Genomic DNA, 18,352 nt, shown 5'->3' on the forward strand with positions numbered 1-18,352 from the left:
GCCACGGCATTAGAGTAGGTGTCGGGTTTCCAGTTTTGTCCAAACCTCGTTCTTACTAAACACGTTAGAAATAGCACCTACTGATGCTATGTCTGGCACGTGACACTATTAGTAGGGGGAATGCCATGGCCCAAAAATAGGCTCAACTCATTACAAATAGGACTTTTTCAGTCTTTGGGTGTTACTTAACCGAAGTTCCTATAGTTTTAGTATCGATCATATTACAAGTGTACAATGCTTTGGCTTCTCTAGATAATCACTTGAAACTGAAGGAAAATCACGGCAAAACGACGTAACAAATTAATTAGGTGAACTTTAAAATAAAATTTGTTTAACTAAAAATTGGCTCAGCCTTTATTGAGGGCCTGAAATGCTTTGAAAATCAGTATTAAAATCTAAATACAATATATTTTTGGAAAAAAATGGTTATTAGTGGTTGGTGCTTTCCCTAAAATTACCTATCAAGCAATAACCCCACTCCTCTTTATTTTGAAATGGGAGGGGGAAAGGAGTTTTTTTGTGCATAGCTACTATACGGGGGCTCTACTTTTGCAGGACTTATACCTTTGGTGTCTAATCCTGCAGGGCTAACCAGTACCCAATAAAACCTAACTAAAAGTAATAAACAAAAAAATGCAAAACTCTCCCCCCCCCCTCCCTCTATTTTTTTAAACAAGGGTTTTTATGATCGATATGCAATTTAAGGAAAATAGTAATGTTATCAAAGTTAAGAGGTTAAGAACATATTTTTTGACATTTATAAAAAAGTAATAATACAAAGAAAAATTTCAAGTCATTCTGCACAAAAATATGATGTAGAAATAAAATTGAATGAAGAAAGACAAAGAACAGAAATTTTCTGGAAAAATTTATTTTACTTTATCTGTAAAATTAGATTTTTTCTCCATAGCTGACATCAAAAAATAGATTTAGTAAGGGTTTGGTTGGGTTTTTATATTTGAAAGTATTTTATTATTAAACTCATTTAACTTTACTGCAATAGGTCTTTATTTCTTTGTCTTAAATTAAATGTAAAGCAATAGGAATTATAATATAAGCCCAAGTAATCAGTTTTGTAATATCTTCCTATTTCATGGAAATCTAATGAAAATACTAAAAATATGCAAATTTGGGTGTAAGTATGGAAACCATAAAATCAATAGAAAAATGTCTTCTTAAAAAACTAACAGACTTCAGTAGTTTTTTGGTATATAGAAAATTGATATGTGAATTGAGCTAATATTGTTCAATATGGTTTAATAGGAATCTGAGCATCAATCATAAAATCTGAAGTAGATTTCCGCAGCAATGCCAACAAATCAAGGAGGTTTTTCTCCAGATAGTGGCAGAGATTTTGTTATAAATTACTTTTTGAAAATGGTAAACCTTATTATCCTATTTACCGTTGGACTGATATGGTTCTCCTTAACAGTGTATCATCGTATAGGTCCTGGGAAGGTTTATTTTGGGGATAGGCACCCTCTCAAGAGAAATCTCTCCCAGAAAAATAACTTCTTCCCACCATTTTTTTACTTTTTTTTTTAAAACTAAATTTTAATGCGCGGGGTGGGGGGGGGGTGGTTAAACATCCCCCACTCCACCTTAAGTTTTCCTAGAGTTATCTACAATTTTTTGATTTGGCAGGTCAAAATAATTAATTTCATTGATTTTGTATCCTATTCTGAGGACATAAAACAATTTTTGAGTAGATTTGACATGAAAAACTCTCCATCTTGATTCTATTTAATAAATGTCTTTTTGGAAATTTCTTTTTTGGCATAGCACTTGGTTTATGTGCTCATATTTGACAATAAACCTGGATAAATTGGCTGCAAATCTTATCAATAATTTTCTCCGTATATACTCTAAGAAAGGTTGTGGAAAAGTTTTTCTCGTATTCATTTGAATCCGGTGGATAGGAACCGGTTCTCATGAATACGAAAAAACTATGTCTAGCATCGTATTATATCCAGCTTTCTACGAATATAGAAATTTATTTATACGATGCGAGAAATAACTATTACTAACCTTCAATGTAATTGGAAAAAGTGTCACAAAAATCATCCATGTGACGTCACAAAAATGAGGGATTATCCAATTTTTAGGCGTTTTCTTTTCCACTTCTTTTCTCTCTTTTATGACGTCACATGTCTAATTTTTTAAACACTTTGTCCAGTAAACTCTATAATCAACTTTTTTTTTGGGGGGGGGGGGGAATGTTGAGAATAATAGTATTACCTCCTACCCCCCACCCCCCGTCACTGATATTCCCTAGTCCTACTGAGATACAAAATTTGTGTTAAACTCTTGTAAAACAAAGTACATTTAGAAACACAATAAGTATGTAATAGACAGGTTTTTTTGTGACTTTTAAAAGCATTGGATGTTAATAAACTTAAAATAACAACTAATAGAGATCAACACAAGAAGTTTTGAATTTAGTCATCCTTGTTTTAGATTTTCTCTATTCTTTATCTTATTTATAAGCACTTTTATACAAAAAAAATAAACCTTATGTTGTAAAAATATTTATGGTAAAAAATACAAAATTTCAACATTAACTACGTTTCATATTAAGTGGTAATATTTATTTATCTCATAGTATAATAGACATGTTTCCGCGGATATTAAATTATAAATTCAAGATTAAAACCAGCTTTGTTAGCCCCGAAGGACCTGGCTAACAAAACTTGTATTAATTAATGTTTTTTGCTTTAATATTCGTGAAAATGTGTCTGTACTACGAGGCTATATATGATTTTTCAGTATGGCTAAGAACCGGTTCTAATCCAGCGTATATTAATCGGTTTCGAATCCATGCTGGAAAATATATACTGAAAATTGAATAAGTGCCATGTCATGACAACAGTAGATTATGAGACAATTAAATGAAATGATGTAATTCAATGCAAAATTAAGTTTAGGAGTTAGAGTGTAACATTTTAATATTAAAAGTGTGTAAATAAAATATAGAACAAGGGAGATAACGTCCAATAGTTTGAAGCTGTTTGAAATTTTATGGAAGAAAAAAAGAAACAGCACCTACAGATTAACATTTCAGAACAAACGAATGACAGACACAAACACTTATCTTCGATACTAAAAGGTTTTTTAAACAAATGGGTTCAAAAGACAAAAAATTAAAGGACCAAAAAGGCTTTTCTCTAATATTAAATTTTGATTAAACGTTGCATGGTTCAACAAATGTATGAAAAAATTAATAAGCCAAGTTGCATTACAATTACGTGCTGCCGAGCCCTTAATAAAAATGAAAAAAAGTCGAAATAAGACATTTCATAAAATTGCCATGTGATGACACAACAATAAATTAACGAGTTTGTAATTTACCGCTAAGATGGACCTTTCACATGTCTCCTCTGGCAAAAGACATCCATACTCTGAGAAATCACTTGATTTGCTAATTTTAGCGCCAAATACAGAATTTCAAAATTGAAGCAGCTTATAGTGCCTGTAAAAATATAATGACATCATACAAGGTAGTATACATTTTAATTGGCAAATGGTAAGTGTATACTGGCCTATCATTGGTCATTTGTATTATATGACGTCATTTTTAATTAAATTTTATCAGGTATCAAACAGTTCTGCACCCCTACACGTACCGACCAAGCCTGAAGAATGCCATAAATCTGATCATCTGTATTGACATACTGGCCATGTGTATAACTGCTCCGTAAGTATTAATTTCTTCTCTTAGTTATCTCCTTTTATAATGGGAAGCTTGCAAAGTGCATTTTCCATCTTTTTTATGTGTAATATTTTTATTTCAATTTATTGTAAGTCCTTAACTTCTTTTATCTCATTGTACTTTCATATCATGTACCTATGTTATGTTTCTGAGGAAAACAAATGGTATTCTTAGTATTATGGCAATTTTTTAAAAAAAATCCTAGGATAGCCTAGGAGGGGGTTAGAGGTTCATTATGCCCCCATAAATATACATGATTCAGTAAGAATTAGGAAACCCTACCTCCTAAGCTGGCCCAAGAAATTTAAAAGAATTTAAAATTTCACTTACAAATATTTTAGCTTTTATGGCTACTTTACAAATTAACAAAATTTTACTTTTTAACTTAATTTAATTTTTTAAGTACAAATTTTCTTTTTTTTTGATGTTATTTCAATTTAAAAAAATTGTGCCACTTAAAAAGAATGAACATTTTCAATTTACATACATCACTCAATTTTACTTCAGACAAATACATATATTTGATGTTGAGTGTACAAACAAGAATGATAACATTCATATGTTCTTTCGTGTCAAAATCTGTACACATTTCAACCAATAACATGGCATGTTGTTCTTTCTATTGGCTGATTTAGAAGTGTGTCTCTAGATTATCTCTATGAAACTAACATAAAATCATTTTTATGGCCCAAAAAAGCTTTTAAGAAAATTCCATGTACCTTTTTTTGTACCTATTTGTAGACCTTTTTTTATTTCATGTTAGTGAGTTTATATTAGATTAAATTATGATCACATTATTCAAATGTAACAAGTATAGCCTTTTCTATAAAACCTAATATAAATTATTAACCAAATCATATAAGTCTTCCTAGAGAAATGTATTTCAAAGGAAAATTGAAACTATTATTAATATTTTTGGAAGTGTATATCTTTTTTAGATTAAAAAACCTTATTTATGGCGTATTTCATTTGGCTAAAAATAAGATATAATCTAATAATATTCTTTTTTGACAAATACCTATTTGTTTCTGTAGCTTACTTAAATTAAATTAAGTTTAAAGAAAAACTCATTTTATTTTAGTATAGTGTTCCTAACATATAAACAAACAGACGGGTGCCAATAGCTTTTGAGTGCAGCTTCGCTTGTATAAACACATAATAATAATATATAATATAGGTAAAAGTAGGTTGGCTAAAATTCCGTAAAGGTGTGAGTTTTAAGGCCTAAAACAGCAGTAGAACGGAAATATTCACTAAATATGTGTATTTCTTATTGAAAAGAACTATTGTCTCAACCATGACACTTTGGTTGAGCTTGACTTCCGAATTAGCGGGAAGTTCACGAGATCAGTTGGCGAACATACAAACCCCCAATACCAGGAACCATCAAGTTTCAACAGCAGGTTTGAATATAGATTTATTGATGAAATTATTTCAAAGACCTGAAATTACAATATCAATTAGTTCATAATTCCAGTTATTTATAACCACGTAATCTTATTTGCTTTTTAAAAATCATTTTTCTCTACGGTAAAAATCTTTGGAAACTTTGGCTTTAAAGGAAAATTATTTGGTTTAATAAATCATTGTTAAATGCAACAATAAGGCACATAAAAATTACTAAAACATATATTAATCATAATTAAGTTTCATGCTTAGCTGGCTAAAGCCTTTTTTAAAACTACATATAATCGTCCTATACACCATTCTTCCTTGATAGGCCCAATTTTGTTCTCCGAAATCTTCACACTCTCATATCTCATTCAAAAGTAAGGAACGTGCGCATCATAATAAACAAAACAATCCATGCCGCGCCACATTATGAAGGGAAAGCCATAAAAAGACGACATTTGCGCTTAGTTTTAGGTTTAATGATAAGGAATTAATTTCGTACTTGATAAACACAAAGCTTCCTCGAAAAGAGGTTAAGACAACTATAGACAAAAAAATTTTGTTAAGTTAACGATACCTGAAAATTGTTTTAAAAACCTAAAAATTAATATCTTTGAAATAATTGGCATTATTTGAAATTTTTGAAACTCTTTCCAATATTTTTTATTATAATTGTCAATTTTGTTATTATTGTCAGTTTAACATAAGCAAAGCATTCGATGATTTTCCGGGTTTTAAAACAATTTTTTTTAAATTAAAAAATGTTTTGTCTATGGTTCTTTTTAATAAGGAATACACATATTTATTGAATATTATCATTCTATATAACTATATGTTATCTATCTGGGAGGTAGGTATACCTAGATAACGTCAATTAATAGTTAATAAGCTTGTCTAAACTTCAAATGTTTTACAGTTTCTTGTTCTGTTATAATAACTAATTTTTTTGCCCTAAGAATCTAGTAAAGTCGTGTTTAGTAAAATAATATAGCCCAAAAAAAGTTAATTTAGCTCCCCTTAAAAGTACAACCAATTCGGACCACCATTTTTGGAGATCTTTAAAAAAAACTTACTGCTTTGTATAATAACTAACAGCTGCACTCCTAGCATCTAGGAGCTCTGTATTCTAAGGAATAAGGCATGTAGGAAAATAGCCTAAAACCAAACTTAGAGATAAAAATATCCTAAAACCATCCAGGTACCAAAATAGGGAACTAAATTAGTTCAGTAGTTATCGAAATCTTAAGCTTTAGACAAAAAAAATGTTTCTACTATGTATAATAGGATGGGTTTTGTTGCGCTACTTCTGAACATAATTATCCTCGTTTCCAAGTTTTTTTCTGTGTCAATTATGATCTCTTACAAATACTTTCAATATATTCATAGTCACGACTTTAAAACTCCTCAATGAATAAAAAGTTTCAACTTTTACTTAGCACAAAGGCAAGTTTATCATTTACATTATTTTATCTAAGACTCTATTAAAGTCATACCTTTCATAAAAAGAACCCCCTTTATCACAATTTTTTTGTGTTGAAACTTAAATAAAGAAAAGGGAACACATAACGCCCCTCTTGTGGCGAAGCTTTTATGAAATAGTTCATTTCATAAAAGAAATATTCTATGAATTTTAATTTTAATGAATGGATTGACGTATAGACGGACAGCAAACTATAATTCCATAGTAGCTACAAAGGTAAAAAAAACTAATTCCAAAAGTTACTTTGCCACCGACAGAAAATTATAATGTTTTTACGGCATTATCATTATTCTTTTTGAAAATTTACATATACCTACATCCATAGTAAAATGATATAGGAATATTTTGAGAGGTTGGGATAAAAGGGAGAATAAAGCCCACGTTTTTAATCATCTTCAATTTTCTCGTATCAGCAAAATTATATTTTTGCTGCATTTTCCCTTTCATTCCAAAATTAAACAGGGGTTAGGGGAAAGATTTTTTAGTTTATTATACTCCTATTCGAGATTAACTTTCAGGGATTAAATAAGTTCACATTCTTCATATTTATACTAGGTTTCATTAAGATTAGTCGATTGCTAGAGAGATTCCTAGATTTTTAAGTTTTTATGATTTTCTCGACTCCTATTAAAGTAAGACAGCTGAAATTTTAAGGGATTGATAAAGTTCAAATTCTGTATACTTCTATAAAGTATCATTGAATTTTGCATATTGGTTGGGGTGCTAGTTCGATTCCTAGATTTTTAAGTTATCATGGTTTTCTAAAGTCTAAAATTTTATAAATTTTCTAGCTTCGCTCATTATGACAATAAAATAAATATTCTGGCAACCTTTTTTTTAGAGGGGAGGGGGGGAGATTTTTTATTATCTTCCAATGACAAATCTATAAAGCCTATCCTAATTTAAATAATTTCCTAATTTTAGATATGCATATTTTATGAAGTTAGAAGTTGATGAAAATCTAGAAATTGAAGAGTGTGTCGAATCATGGAAGAAAAAGCCCAGGTAAAACTTTTTGCTCATTGTAAAGATTGTGTTAACTTTATTCTCATATAAAAGCGCGGGGTGTCTGTCCAGTCCAGTGATTTACTTGGATAGGACCATGGCCGATTAATTGATGTTTATCCCCATTCTGTAGATTAAAATTAGTTGTTGACAGTGACACGTAAACACTCAACCTAATTAACCAACCAATCCAAATTCACTAAAGTCCCCAAAGTTGTTAAGCTACCTAATAAGAAAACGTTATTATAAAACTTTAGGGGACCAGGGAATTAAACAGCCCATTGTCCCCTCTCTCTCTGGTGTCTGTCTATTTGTTGGATCTCGCTAACCACTTAACCGATATGGTCTCTTTCTGCAATGAAGCTTCTTATAGGTCCAGGAAAGTTATTTAATAATTTTATGGAAGGTTACATCAATTTTTACAAGATAAATCGTCATAAGAATAAAAATAATCATCTGTCCCAAAAAAAAAATTTTTTATTTAAACGAAATCGAAAGTTGAGGGTCGACTTGCCCCCACCTTTCAGATGGGTGTTCCATGATAAGAATCTACAGAATATAGATGAAAAGAAATAGCCAATCTAGGTACCTTTCTTTGTAACTTTAGTAAAATAAGACAATTAGGAATAGTTATCTTTAATAGAAGCGAAGATTTTAAAAATAAACATGATTAAATAAATTCTTTGATTTATGTAAGACAATGAAAATAATTTAAGGGGAGGTTGAATTTATCACTTAGAAAGAGATTATTTAGTCATTTTACATGAATTTATTTGTCTTTCTTATGTAAATTTGTGTTATAACATAAAGATTTCATAAAAATAGTAATAATAAGAGAGAAGAGAAAATAATGTTTTAATGAAAGGGAGAAGAACGGAAAGGGGATCAGTGTTTTATCAACAACAAGAAAGAATTTTAAGATTGTTTTAGAGGGGCTTTGCTGCCAACTCTAAAATCAACTTCACCAATAAAAGAAGTATCTTTTTGTTTTTGCAAACTTTTAAACGTCGAGGAAAATGTCTATAATATGTTAGTTGAGAAAAAGTTCTTTTTACTTTTCTGCCAATCAAATAAACCAATAAAGTGCAGAGATTGTTTTAGCTGTAAAAAGTCTGATCTTCAGAAAAGATAAAGAGTATAAAACAAGTAGAGATACATTCAAAATTATATTTTTTAATGCGGGGATCTAAAGGGATAAGTCAGTGGCCGATAAATAGATTAAAATTTCCAATGATGATATACAACATCACCTCTGCTGTAGATTACAATTAGTGGTTGCAACGTTTTTACACTCAACTTAATGAACCAGCTAATCAAAATTTACTAAAATTTACCAAAGTTGTCCGGTCATCGAATAAGAATTATAAAACGTTGTGGACTAGTGTAACAATCAGCCCAATGACCCCTCCCTCCCTGTATTAAATATCTTATAGTCGAATTGAATGTTAACAACATGCAAACGGGGTCTATCAGATATTCTATCTTTGATAGAAAATATTTATTAGATTTATTGCTGTAAATATTTCTTTCCCTTGTTGTTAATCTAATGGTGTTTTGCTCTTTGACTCTAGGAGCTTTAATTCTGGGTTGAGGTTCTCTTAAATTTATTAAATAAATAGTGCAGTTCACAGTAAAAAGTTTTATACGAATTTTAAAGGCTACTGGCTGCCGAACGGCTGAAGAACTTGTTCATTCCGTACATCGTCATAAGTGGCTATTTAAAAATGTGAAATAGACAAGATCCAAGATGACGAAAACACGTGTAAAATAAGTCTATAACGGGCATTTCTGTGCGCTGCGCGATAACTGTAAATAATTGAGTTTTGTGTCTTCCAGATTATATGTAGGACTTTTTTAGTCGGTTACAATGACATAGCTGTTTAGCCGCTTGACTACTAGTAGGTAAAAAAATATATTTTTTATCCAATATCCAAGACATTAATTTGTCTTTTTTTAGGATGATGTTTGGATTATTGACGGTCTTGTTGCAGTTTTATTTGCCCCTCATAACAATTATTGTGTGCTACTCAAGGTATTTACTTACATTTTAATAATTGATAGATTTTGGCAGGGCTTGGCAGCCGCGTGTTAGCCGCCTGTAAACTTCAGCGAATACAATCCTTTAATATTTTACAAATTAGATGTAGGTCCAAACCTAACACAAATATGGCTGTACCTTTTTTTAAAAAAAAATTTTAAAGCAAATAAGCGGATTTAAGTTTGAGGCTTCGGCGCGGCTGACGTGCGACTGCCCCGTCCTGATTTTTAGTAGTAGTTCATCTGGTCAACTGAATTTGAGTTTCCGATTGTAAATCTTAACCCACCACGGTGCCTATGTTAAACTTCCCTACAGAATAACTGAATAGGTTCCGTAGTTATAAAAATTTAAAGCTATACAGACAACCTTACTACTTTATATAATAGAGATTTTGTGACAAAATAAGGAACCAATCTAAAAGAATGAATATAGGTCAACCTTATGAAAAGTTTTTACTCTGTATAATAGTATGCATGGTATTTTCTGATAAATATTAAATATAATTGCTTTCCCAGGGATACGAATATGTTTCCAGTATGGCTTCGAAACCGATTAATATCAGGTTATCCGGCCACACTGAAAAATCATGTATCGTATCGTATTATAATTAGTTTTCTACGATTATAAAAATATACAATCAAAATATTAAAACCAGCTTTCTTATTCCGTGTCTTCGGTATCTCGGGGCTGAGTTTAATCATATAATTGTACATTTTTATATCCACGGAAAGCTGTTTATAATACGATGCAATGAGAATTGTCAAAAACTGAAGATTTTTATAATATTAATTATATTTTTGTTTTTCAACAGGGGCCGGCGTCCCAGAAACGGATTAATTCAATGTTTATATATATAACCGTACTATACATGACTTTTTATTACGGGTTAAAATCTTTATCTACTTCTTTCATTCGTCTTATAATCCTTTAATTAGTTGCAGAAAAGACAAACAAAACTTTTTTTATGAAGGAAAAAAATACAATTTATTGTGTGGAGAGATTTGTATCATTCTATAAATCCATACTTAATTAAAACTTTTTGGTAGCAAAGCACTATTTAGTTCACTATGCCTGTCCTTAAAAAGTATTAAATCTGGTTGCTACCACAGTTAGATATCTGACTTTTTAGGGAAGATTTCCTTAGCCCTTTTGCTCATCTGAAAAGGATATGATTTTCCAAGGGATCTTAAGGGATGATTAATTTACCTTTCCATTTTTTATAACAAAATTACCCCTTATCTAAATTAATATCATTGGTAGAAAAGTGTGTACACTGTTTTTCTTTGCACATGCCAAATCATTCAGAACCCTAGAGTTCCTTAGATAACAAATGGCAGAACAAGTGCTTGAATTCTTTGGTTAGGAAAGTTTTAATTCCAATTTGCATTCCCTCCCTGTGTTTACTTGTCTGCTTCTTGAAATATTACTTTGAAACATCTCGTAATTATTTTCAGTCCATTATGCTATGTATACATACTAGCGGCTTCGCCCCTAGCCTCTAGGGGCTTTGCCCCAAGAGGTATAATTACATCTTCTATTACTTTCCCAGCAGAACGGATCGCAAATTTTCGCACCTACCCAGCAGGAAAACATTTTCTCGATTAAATAACGAATTCGCAAAATTCGTTAAAAAAATAGTCTAATGTGTTCTCAAGAAAATTACTACTGGTGCTGCTCATAGTCTAATGTGTTCTCAAGAAAAATATTTTTTTTTTTTTGGGGGGGGGGGTAAATTTTCATTTTTGAGGGGGTTGGGGGTGTCCCACCCCCCAAGAAAATAGCTTAAAACCACCACAGGACCGATAGGTAGATACCCTGAAGAGTAGAATCCGATCGGTTCAGTGGTTACCGAGATCTTAAGGGACGGACAGACGGACAGACAGACATCGTTCTACTTTGTGTTATAGATGTTGATGCGATTTTTTCGGATAGGCAGGCAAAGTTGGTATGAATATTCTCCTGACTATAAGGCATTACTCTTTAACTCTGCGTCTGAGTGGCACTTTTCATATTATATTTTTGTGCTTCGCTACTTATGAATGTTATCATCCAAGTCATTTATCTTTAACTGTAAGATTTTAGTTCTCCCTCTATCTATAATATAAAGTAGAACGATGTCTGTCTGTTTGTGTGTTTGTTTGTCTGTTTGTTTGTAGCGAAGGATCTCGCTAACCGCTGAACAGATCGGGTTCTCCTTTTCAGGGTAGCTTCTCATAGGTCCTGGGAAGGTTTATAACTATTTTTTGGGGGGTGGGACACCCCCAACCCCCGAAAAAATGAAAAATACCCCCCCCAAAAAAAATATTTTTTCTTTCTTTATAAAACTAAAATTAAAATAGTGGGGTCGACTAACCCCCCCCCCAAAAAAAATTTTTTTTTTATCTTTTTTATTTTAAATCTAAAATACAAAAAATTGGTTTGATCAAATCTCTTGGGGTAAAGCCCCTAGAGGCTAGGGGCGAAGCCGCTAGTTTTATATATTGCGAGCAGGCTTAGGAAAGTTAGTTTTAAAGTAGCATATAAGAAAACTAGAAAGTAAACAAGGAAGCTTGAGACCAGTGATTTGTATAACTATAAAAACAAAATTGCTTTTATTTAGTACGGTTATATAGACTGCAGCTATAGTAATAAACAATTATGGATAATATTCATTCCATTTTGTTGGTCCTTAAAGAGGAGCTAGCTTTTGACCTTATTTTTATGTTGCTACTAACAAAAGACAGACTGTTTTCAAGAGAAATACAAAAAAATACACAGTTGTTCAACCATCAATATCTCTAGCATGGACCTCGTTAAAATTTAAGTCGATGAAAGCATTATGTCCAATCATCCTTTGAATCGAGAGTCTAATTTTAAATCAAAAAAAGATAATTTACCGTTTAATTTGAAGTATATGATATGATATATTGGGGTAAAAATACATACATATCAACAGCCGTATTGACTTATAGAGGAGCTTCGCCTTTAAAAAGTAAATAAAAAGAGGCATCAATTTTGCACCAGATGTGCAGTTTTCATGGCATATTCTTCAGGCTTAGTTTTTTGCTAAAATATTTTCCTGCTGAAATATTGTTTCTACATCAACTGTAAATTTTTATGTGGATGTACGTGGATGTTATACAATTGAGTCAAGCCTTACATTTTATAGTTATGCTAGGATAAGAATATTCATTTATTCTATTGTATTATAGACAGTTTTCCAAGGATATTAAATTGAAAAGTTATAAGATTAAAACCTCTGGGGGGCTCGGGCTATCATTAGTTTAATGATTTTTCATTTTAATATTCGAAGAAAATTTTCTGTAATACAGTGCTATATATGTTTTTTCATTATGACTGTAAACTGGTTCTAATCCAGTGATATTTATCGGTTTTGAAGCCATACTGGAAATAGTGTTCCTGTTAATTATAACAAATATTAAGCTTAACTATTAAAAATAAAAATAAAAACTTTTTTTTCAAGATTAAAAACTGAATCATGCCTGTCTTTTATATTATCGTCCTTGTTTTTAAGTTTTATTTAGTTGTTTAAACTTCATTTGTTTTGGATAAACTAAACTTAAGAATATTCTTAATTAGTTTAACTTTCTTTCATACTTATAAAATCTTAATTTTCCTGATTTAATTCTAAAACATTTGTCAAGGAAAAATATTAGGGAAAGGTTTGCAGTCCTTTTAATAAACTTAGGCTTATTTTCAATGTTTATTGGCAGATTTTGAAAATGTATGATTTTGATTGCCTCAAAACTTATGGTTTCTAACCAGCTTATGTCAACAACGCTTGCTATACCTTATTCCTGGTTTCTAACTATTTTACAATTTCGATTATAGCTGTGCGAGCTATTTATGGAAATAATTATTTTTGTTATATTGTCAATATTGTTTATTGAAAAAATATTTTAAATTAGATTACTCATCGCTTTTATCTGCAAATTAAATCTATAATCTAAATTACCTCTTCTGTAGATTACAATTATTGGTTGAAACGTTTGGAAACTCAACTTAATGAATCAACCAATCAAAATTTAAAGTCCCCAAAGTTGTTATGCCATCGAATAAGAAATCGTTATAATAAACTTTGGGAACTAGTGTAATAAATAGCCCATTGTCCCCTCCCTCTCTGAGTTTTAATGACATACACTTTACATAATTATATTCAATAGGAAAGTTGTGTAATTTCAAACAAACTTTAGACAATACATAGTGAAAAGGGGGTATTAACCCCACTTAAATAACCTAATACTTTAGTATTTATGTTTTTGAAAAATCATCATGCCAACGTGACAAGGTTTTGAATAGATCGGACGATTCTAGGAAACCCAACAATTATTGTAGTCTGTTACGAACCTATTTTCAAACATATGACCTCTGGGAGGGCTTGGTGTCGCTTTGGGTTCAACACCTCTCCACGCACCTTAAAACATAATCTGCTTCTTATATTTGCGGTGTAATGCGTTCTCTTACTTTTTATGTCACGCGAAAGACATAGCAGCAGTAGTTACCCTTTTTAACGAGCTGTGGTCAAGACTCGAAACGGACACCTCTCCGATAGTATGTACGAACATACGAACCAACCCAAAATATAGACAATTTTGAGTTGTAATATTTTAATTTGTCTATTTTATAGCAATACGCAGAATTGTTGTAACTTTGAACTTAACAAAACATTTGATATGCAAATTAAAAACTTTCCTAATATGTCTATCCAAATATTACATTGAAATTTGTTGAGTTAAGAATTAGATATAATGATGTCTGTCTGTTCTTCTGTTAGTCTGTTCGAAGCTTCCTAAGTTCATATATAGTTAACAGCTGAATTAATAGCTCAGCTTTTTTGCTTACTAGGCATACCATAGTTTAAACCTTTTTTCCTCATGATTGGGGAACATGTCCCAAAAAATGCCACCCCCCCCCCCCCTAAAATGTAATATTATAGAACAATACAAAATTTACAACAAAATTAGTGTGGGGGGAATATTCGTCAACCCGGCGGGTCAAGTCAATAGAGGCTAGGGGCGAATCCAAATAATTAAAACATAATAAAATAAAACAAGAATTCTTTGGGAATTTTGACTTATTCTAATAATTGATAATATTCATCCGCTGGTGTTTTGAATAATAAAACAATAAGAAATATGTATATACTTGCCTATATAATAAAATATATTGTTTCAATAAATCATTCTCAAATAATATTGAAATCGATTTGTTCCATTAACATTTCTGACTTTTATATTCTTTTTAAAATATTTGAAAGGATGGCAAAATAATTTAAAAGTGGATGGGGGGACAGACCCCTCCCCCCCACAATTTAATACTAACTTGCAGGAGATATCTTTGCTGAAACAAAAGTAGTCTTAATTGTTATATCTTAGATCAGAATTAGCCTTAATTAGTCATAAAATAAGTGATTAGGTCAAAAATTTTACTGTGTCCGCTGTTTCTTTCCCTAATTTGTTGCAAAAGAATAGTCTGGAAGGTTTAAGAAAAAGAGTGAAATGGGAAATATGCTTAGAAATAATTGTAAATAAAGTATTCTACCAAAGCAATATAAATGGTAGATTTATTTCAAATATTATCAAGGACGTTTAGGTTCAACATTTACTCTTTAACTAGGCTATGTCTAAATAAAAGTTATAATCTATAATACAAAGTTGAATGATGTCTGTCCGTCCGTCCTTTAAGATCTCGGTAACCACTGAACCGATTAGATTTTACATTTCAGGGAATATACCTACTGGTTTTGTGGTGATTTTAGGCTATTTTCTTAGTGGGTGGGACACCCCAAACCTCCCCAAAAAAAACAAAAAATTCTCCCCAATTAAAAAAAAAATTACGAATTTTGCGAATTCGCCATTATTAAGGCGACATAAAGCGTTTTAAAATCAGAAAGTTTTTTGTCTGAAGCTTAAGATTTCAATAAATACTAATCCGATTGAGTTTCCCACTTAGGGGAAACATTATATTGTTAAGATATCCTTTAGTAAGGGTGTGTAGGAGGGGGAGAATATAAAAAAAAGTTATGGTTACTGAATATTCGTAGAATTATTGAATTAAAGAGTAACCCTTTAAGTATTCATTATTTTTTTTCTAAAGGATTATGTACCGTCTAAAGGAGCGTAGCACTACTGGAATTTCAAGATTGAGGTAAGCAAAACATCTTAGGGTGCTCATTCTGTTTCTGAAATAGATTGGAAATTAAATTGCAGTACTTAATTCAGCTTTCATAATAATATAATATCACAATTTTGATATGGTCTGCGAGATATTTATGGGGTTTAAGTCTTAAGTATTTGCAAAATTTTGGTTACGGATTATTTAACCTTCCCCCTTTGCCACATGAAATCAGATCTTATGGGGATTGACAAAATTCAGAGGGTACAAACGCCCCATTAGCTTTTTATATGTGGACTAAAAGTTATTGGTCTCTCCACCGGTTCTTGCCTTTTGCAATAGTCCCCACTCTCCTAGTATTTGCTAATTTAAGCATTTCCAATTTTTTTTTAAAAAGCAAAAATAAAATCTAAAAAATGTTACGTAACATTTTAACCCAGAAAAGTTAGAAAGTGGTATTGAGCTTAATATAACATATTTATAAAAAGGGTGACAAATGTACACTTTCACAAAATTTACATTGCCAAGGTTACATTGCAAGCAAGTATAAAGGTTTAAATATAAGTAAACAGCACAGTGGGGCAAGGACAGGACTTAAACAAGGCTTTGTTGGTAGATTTTTTTTATATATTTTATTCGAAATTAGAGAATTTTGGGGTTTGGGGGGGACTCTTTATTGATCATAGAAGGGCAAAAACACCATTACCTTATAAGCTCAAATAACAACTCAGAACATTAGGAGAAATTTTTCTAAATAGTTTTGGTAATTTTCTTCAAAGTGACTTGTTGAGCACAAAAACATCCTCCTTACTTAGTTGAAATATCAGTGTAGTTTTTTTGTTTGACTTCATTATGACTTTAGGTCAGGTTAGGTTAGGTTATATTGGGAACTAGTCAGCCTCGTATGTTAAGGTTGGGGCCCATCGCAGGAATTATTTCCAATTTGTTTTAAAAATATTAGGGGAGGTTACAGTGATCGGTTCGCACTTTGAGGGAAAGCACCATATTTTGTTTTAGATCTCAACAGAAGAGAAAGGAAGACGAAGAAAGAACAAAGAGAACCAACAGGTTAGACATGTATTTCAGGAAATAAGGGGACAATTGGGCTGTTTATTACACTAGTCCCCAAAGCTTTTAATAACGTTTTCTTATTAGTTACCTTAACAACTTTGGAGACGTTAATGAATTTTATTTTGTTGATTCATTAAGTTGAGTGTGCAAATGTTTCAACCAATAATTGTTATCTACAGAGGAGCAAATTTTGTGTCCAAACGTTTTAACCAATAATTGTTATCTACAGAAGAGGAAATTTTGTGTAGCATCTTTAGGGATGTACATCAATTTATCGGGCATTGTCTTATCCCTTTAGATCCCTACATATATTTAGTAGTAAACCTACTCTATAATTGCAGTTCCTTCTTTTTTTAATTCTAGTGACTAATTGAATATGATTCTAAAACTTTACCCGCCTTTTTAGTACTATTTTAAAGTACTCAAATATGTCCTGAATTTGACTTTTTTTTTACGTCTAGACACTCAACTTAATGAACCAACAAATCAAAACAAAATAAAAACAAAAGTTTTTAAGCTAACGAATATTGACGGATTTTAATATTTGAAAACATTGAGCATAAATAAGCTATTTATAACATTTCATTGATTTATTTGCCTAAAAACACATAAAATATTGTCAAATTTTTCTATGCATCAAAATCTAGAACAAGTTGGCAAATGTTTTAAGTATTTACACTTTATTAATACTGATAGTAACACACCATTAAACTACGATGACAGGTAATAAAATGCTGTTTCTCCCAGTCGTATGTGGTCATGCGTCATGTTGGAAGGGTGACACAAGTTTCAGATCTCAGATAGCGCGATTTTAGAAAAAATGTCTTTATATTATAGCAAATTAAATAATCTTGCAAGCATCGCTTTTATCTTATAGAGAAAAATAATAAATCAATTAGCGAAAACTTTGCGTCACCCTTCCAACATGACGCATGACCGTGTACGACCGCGAGAAATGACATTTTTTACTATAGTCATCTTAAACTACATAGGGAAATTTCACTTATATAGAGAAGAGACCAAAAACGAACTTATTTTAGCAAATACGTTTTAAATGGGTTATCAATTGGATACGTTAGGTTAAGAAAGGGTTAGGACAGTCCTCGTTTAAAGCCTTTTTTATAATGATTTTGATATTAGGCGCGAAGCTGCTCAAAAAACTTACTGCATGAACAAAGTATTATAAAAATTTTTTTTGGGTTTAGTTTTATAACATGTAAAGCAGAAAGGCTAAATTATGTGATAATTCTCACGTTTAACTAATTTATGGATGTTGTCATCCTTTCTTATTTATATTTTTAACAAGAAACTTAATCCTTGTATTATTAGTACTAATTGAAAACTTTGAATAGAGTTTAGAATTACCATCAAGATTAAGATTATCATGTAGTATTTAAACAGAAACAAGGACGTGGCAGTTAAATACAAGTATAGCTAAAAATAAAATAATATCTGTATGGTATATTAGTTTACCTTTTGGCTTTACAATTATATGATTTTTTGTCTGTTCGATATCCAAACCTCTAAATTTAGATTATCGAGT

The 18,352-nt window shown here is 31.1% G+C and overlaps 1 protein-coding gene across 1 annotated transcript in view; it reads left to right on the forward strand.

The window, feature by feature from the left end:
• Positions 1-18,352, forward strand: part of LOC145319380 (neuropeptide Y receptor type 6-like) — a 58,471-nt gene that overhangs the window by 34,793 nt on the left and 5,326 nt on the right. Inside the window, exons 5-9 of the mRNA XM_080161490.1 lie at positions 3,593-3,694; positions 7,506-7,586; positions 9,544-9,618; positions 15,721-15,771; positions 16,756-16,806. Of these exons, the coding sequence (XP_080017616.1) occupies positions 3,593-3,694; positions 7,506-7,586; positions 9,544-9,618; positions 15,721-15,771; positions 16,756-16,806 (360 nt within the window). The remainder of the gene's footprint in view (positions 1-3,592; positions 3,695-7,505; positions 7,587-9,543; positions 9,619-15,720; positions 15,772-16,755; positions 16,807-18,352) is intronic.

This window comes from Acartia tonsa, chromosome 5 (genome assembly GCF_053477335.1).
Source record: "Acartia tonsa isolate MP-2025a chromosome 5, ASM5347733v1, whole genome shotgun sequence".
Taxonomy (NCBI): Eukaryota; Metazoa; Arthropoda; class Copepoda; order Calanoida; family Acartiidae; genus Acartia; species Acartia tonsa.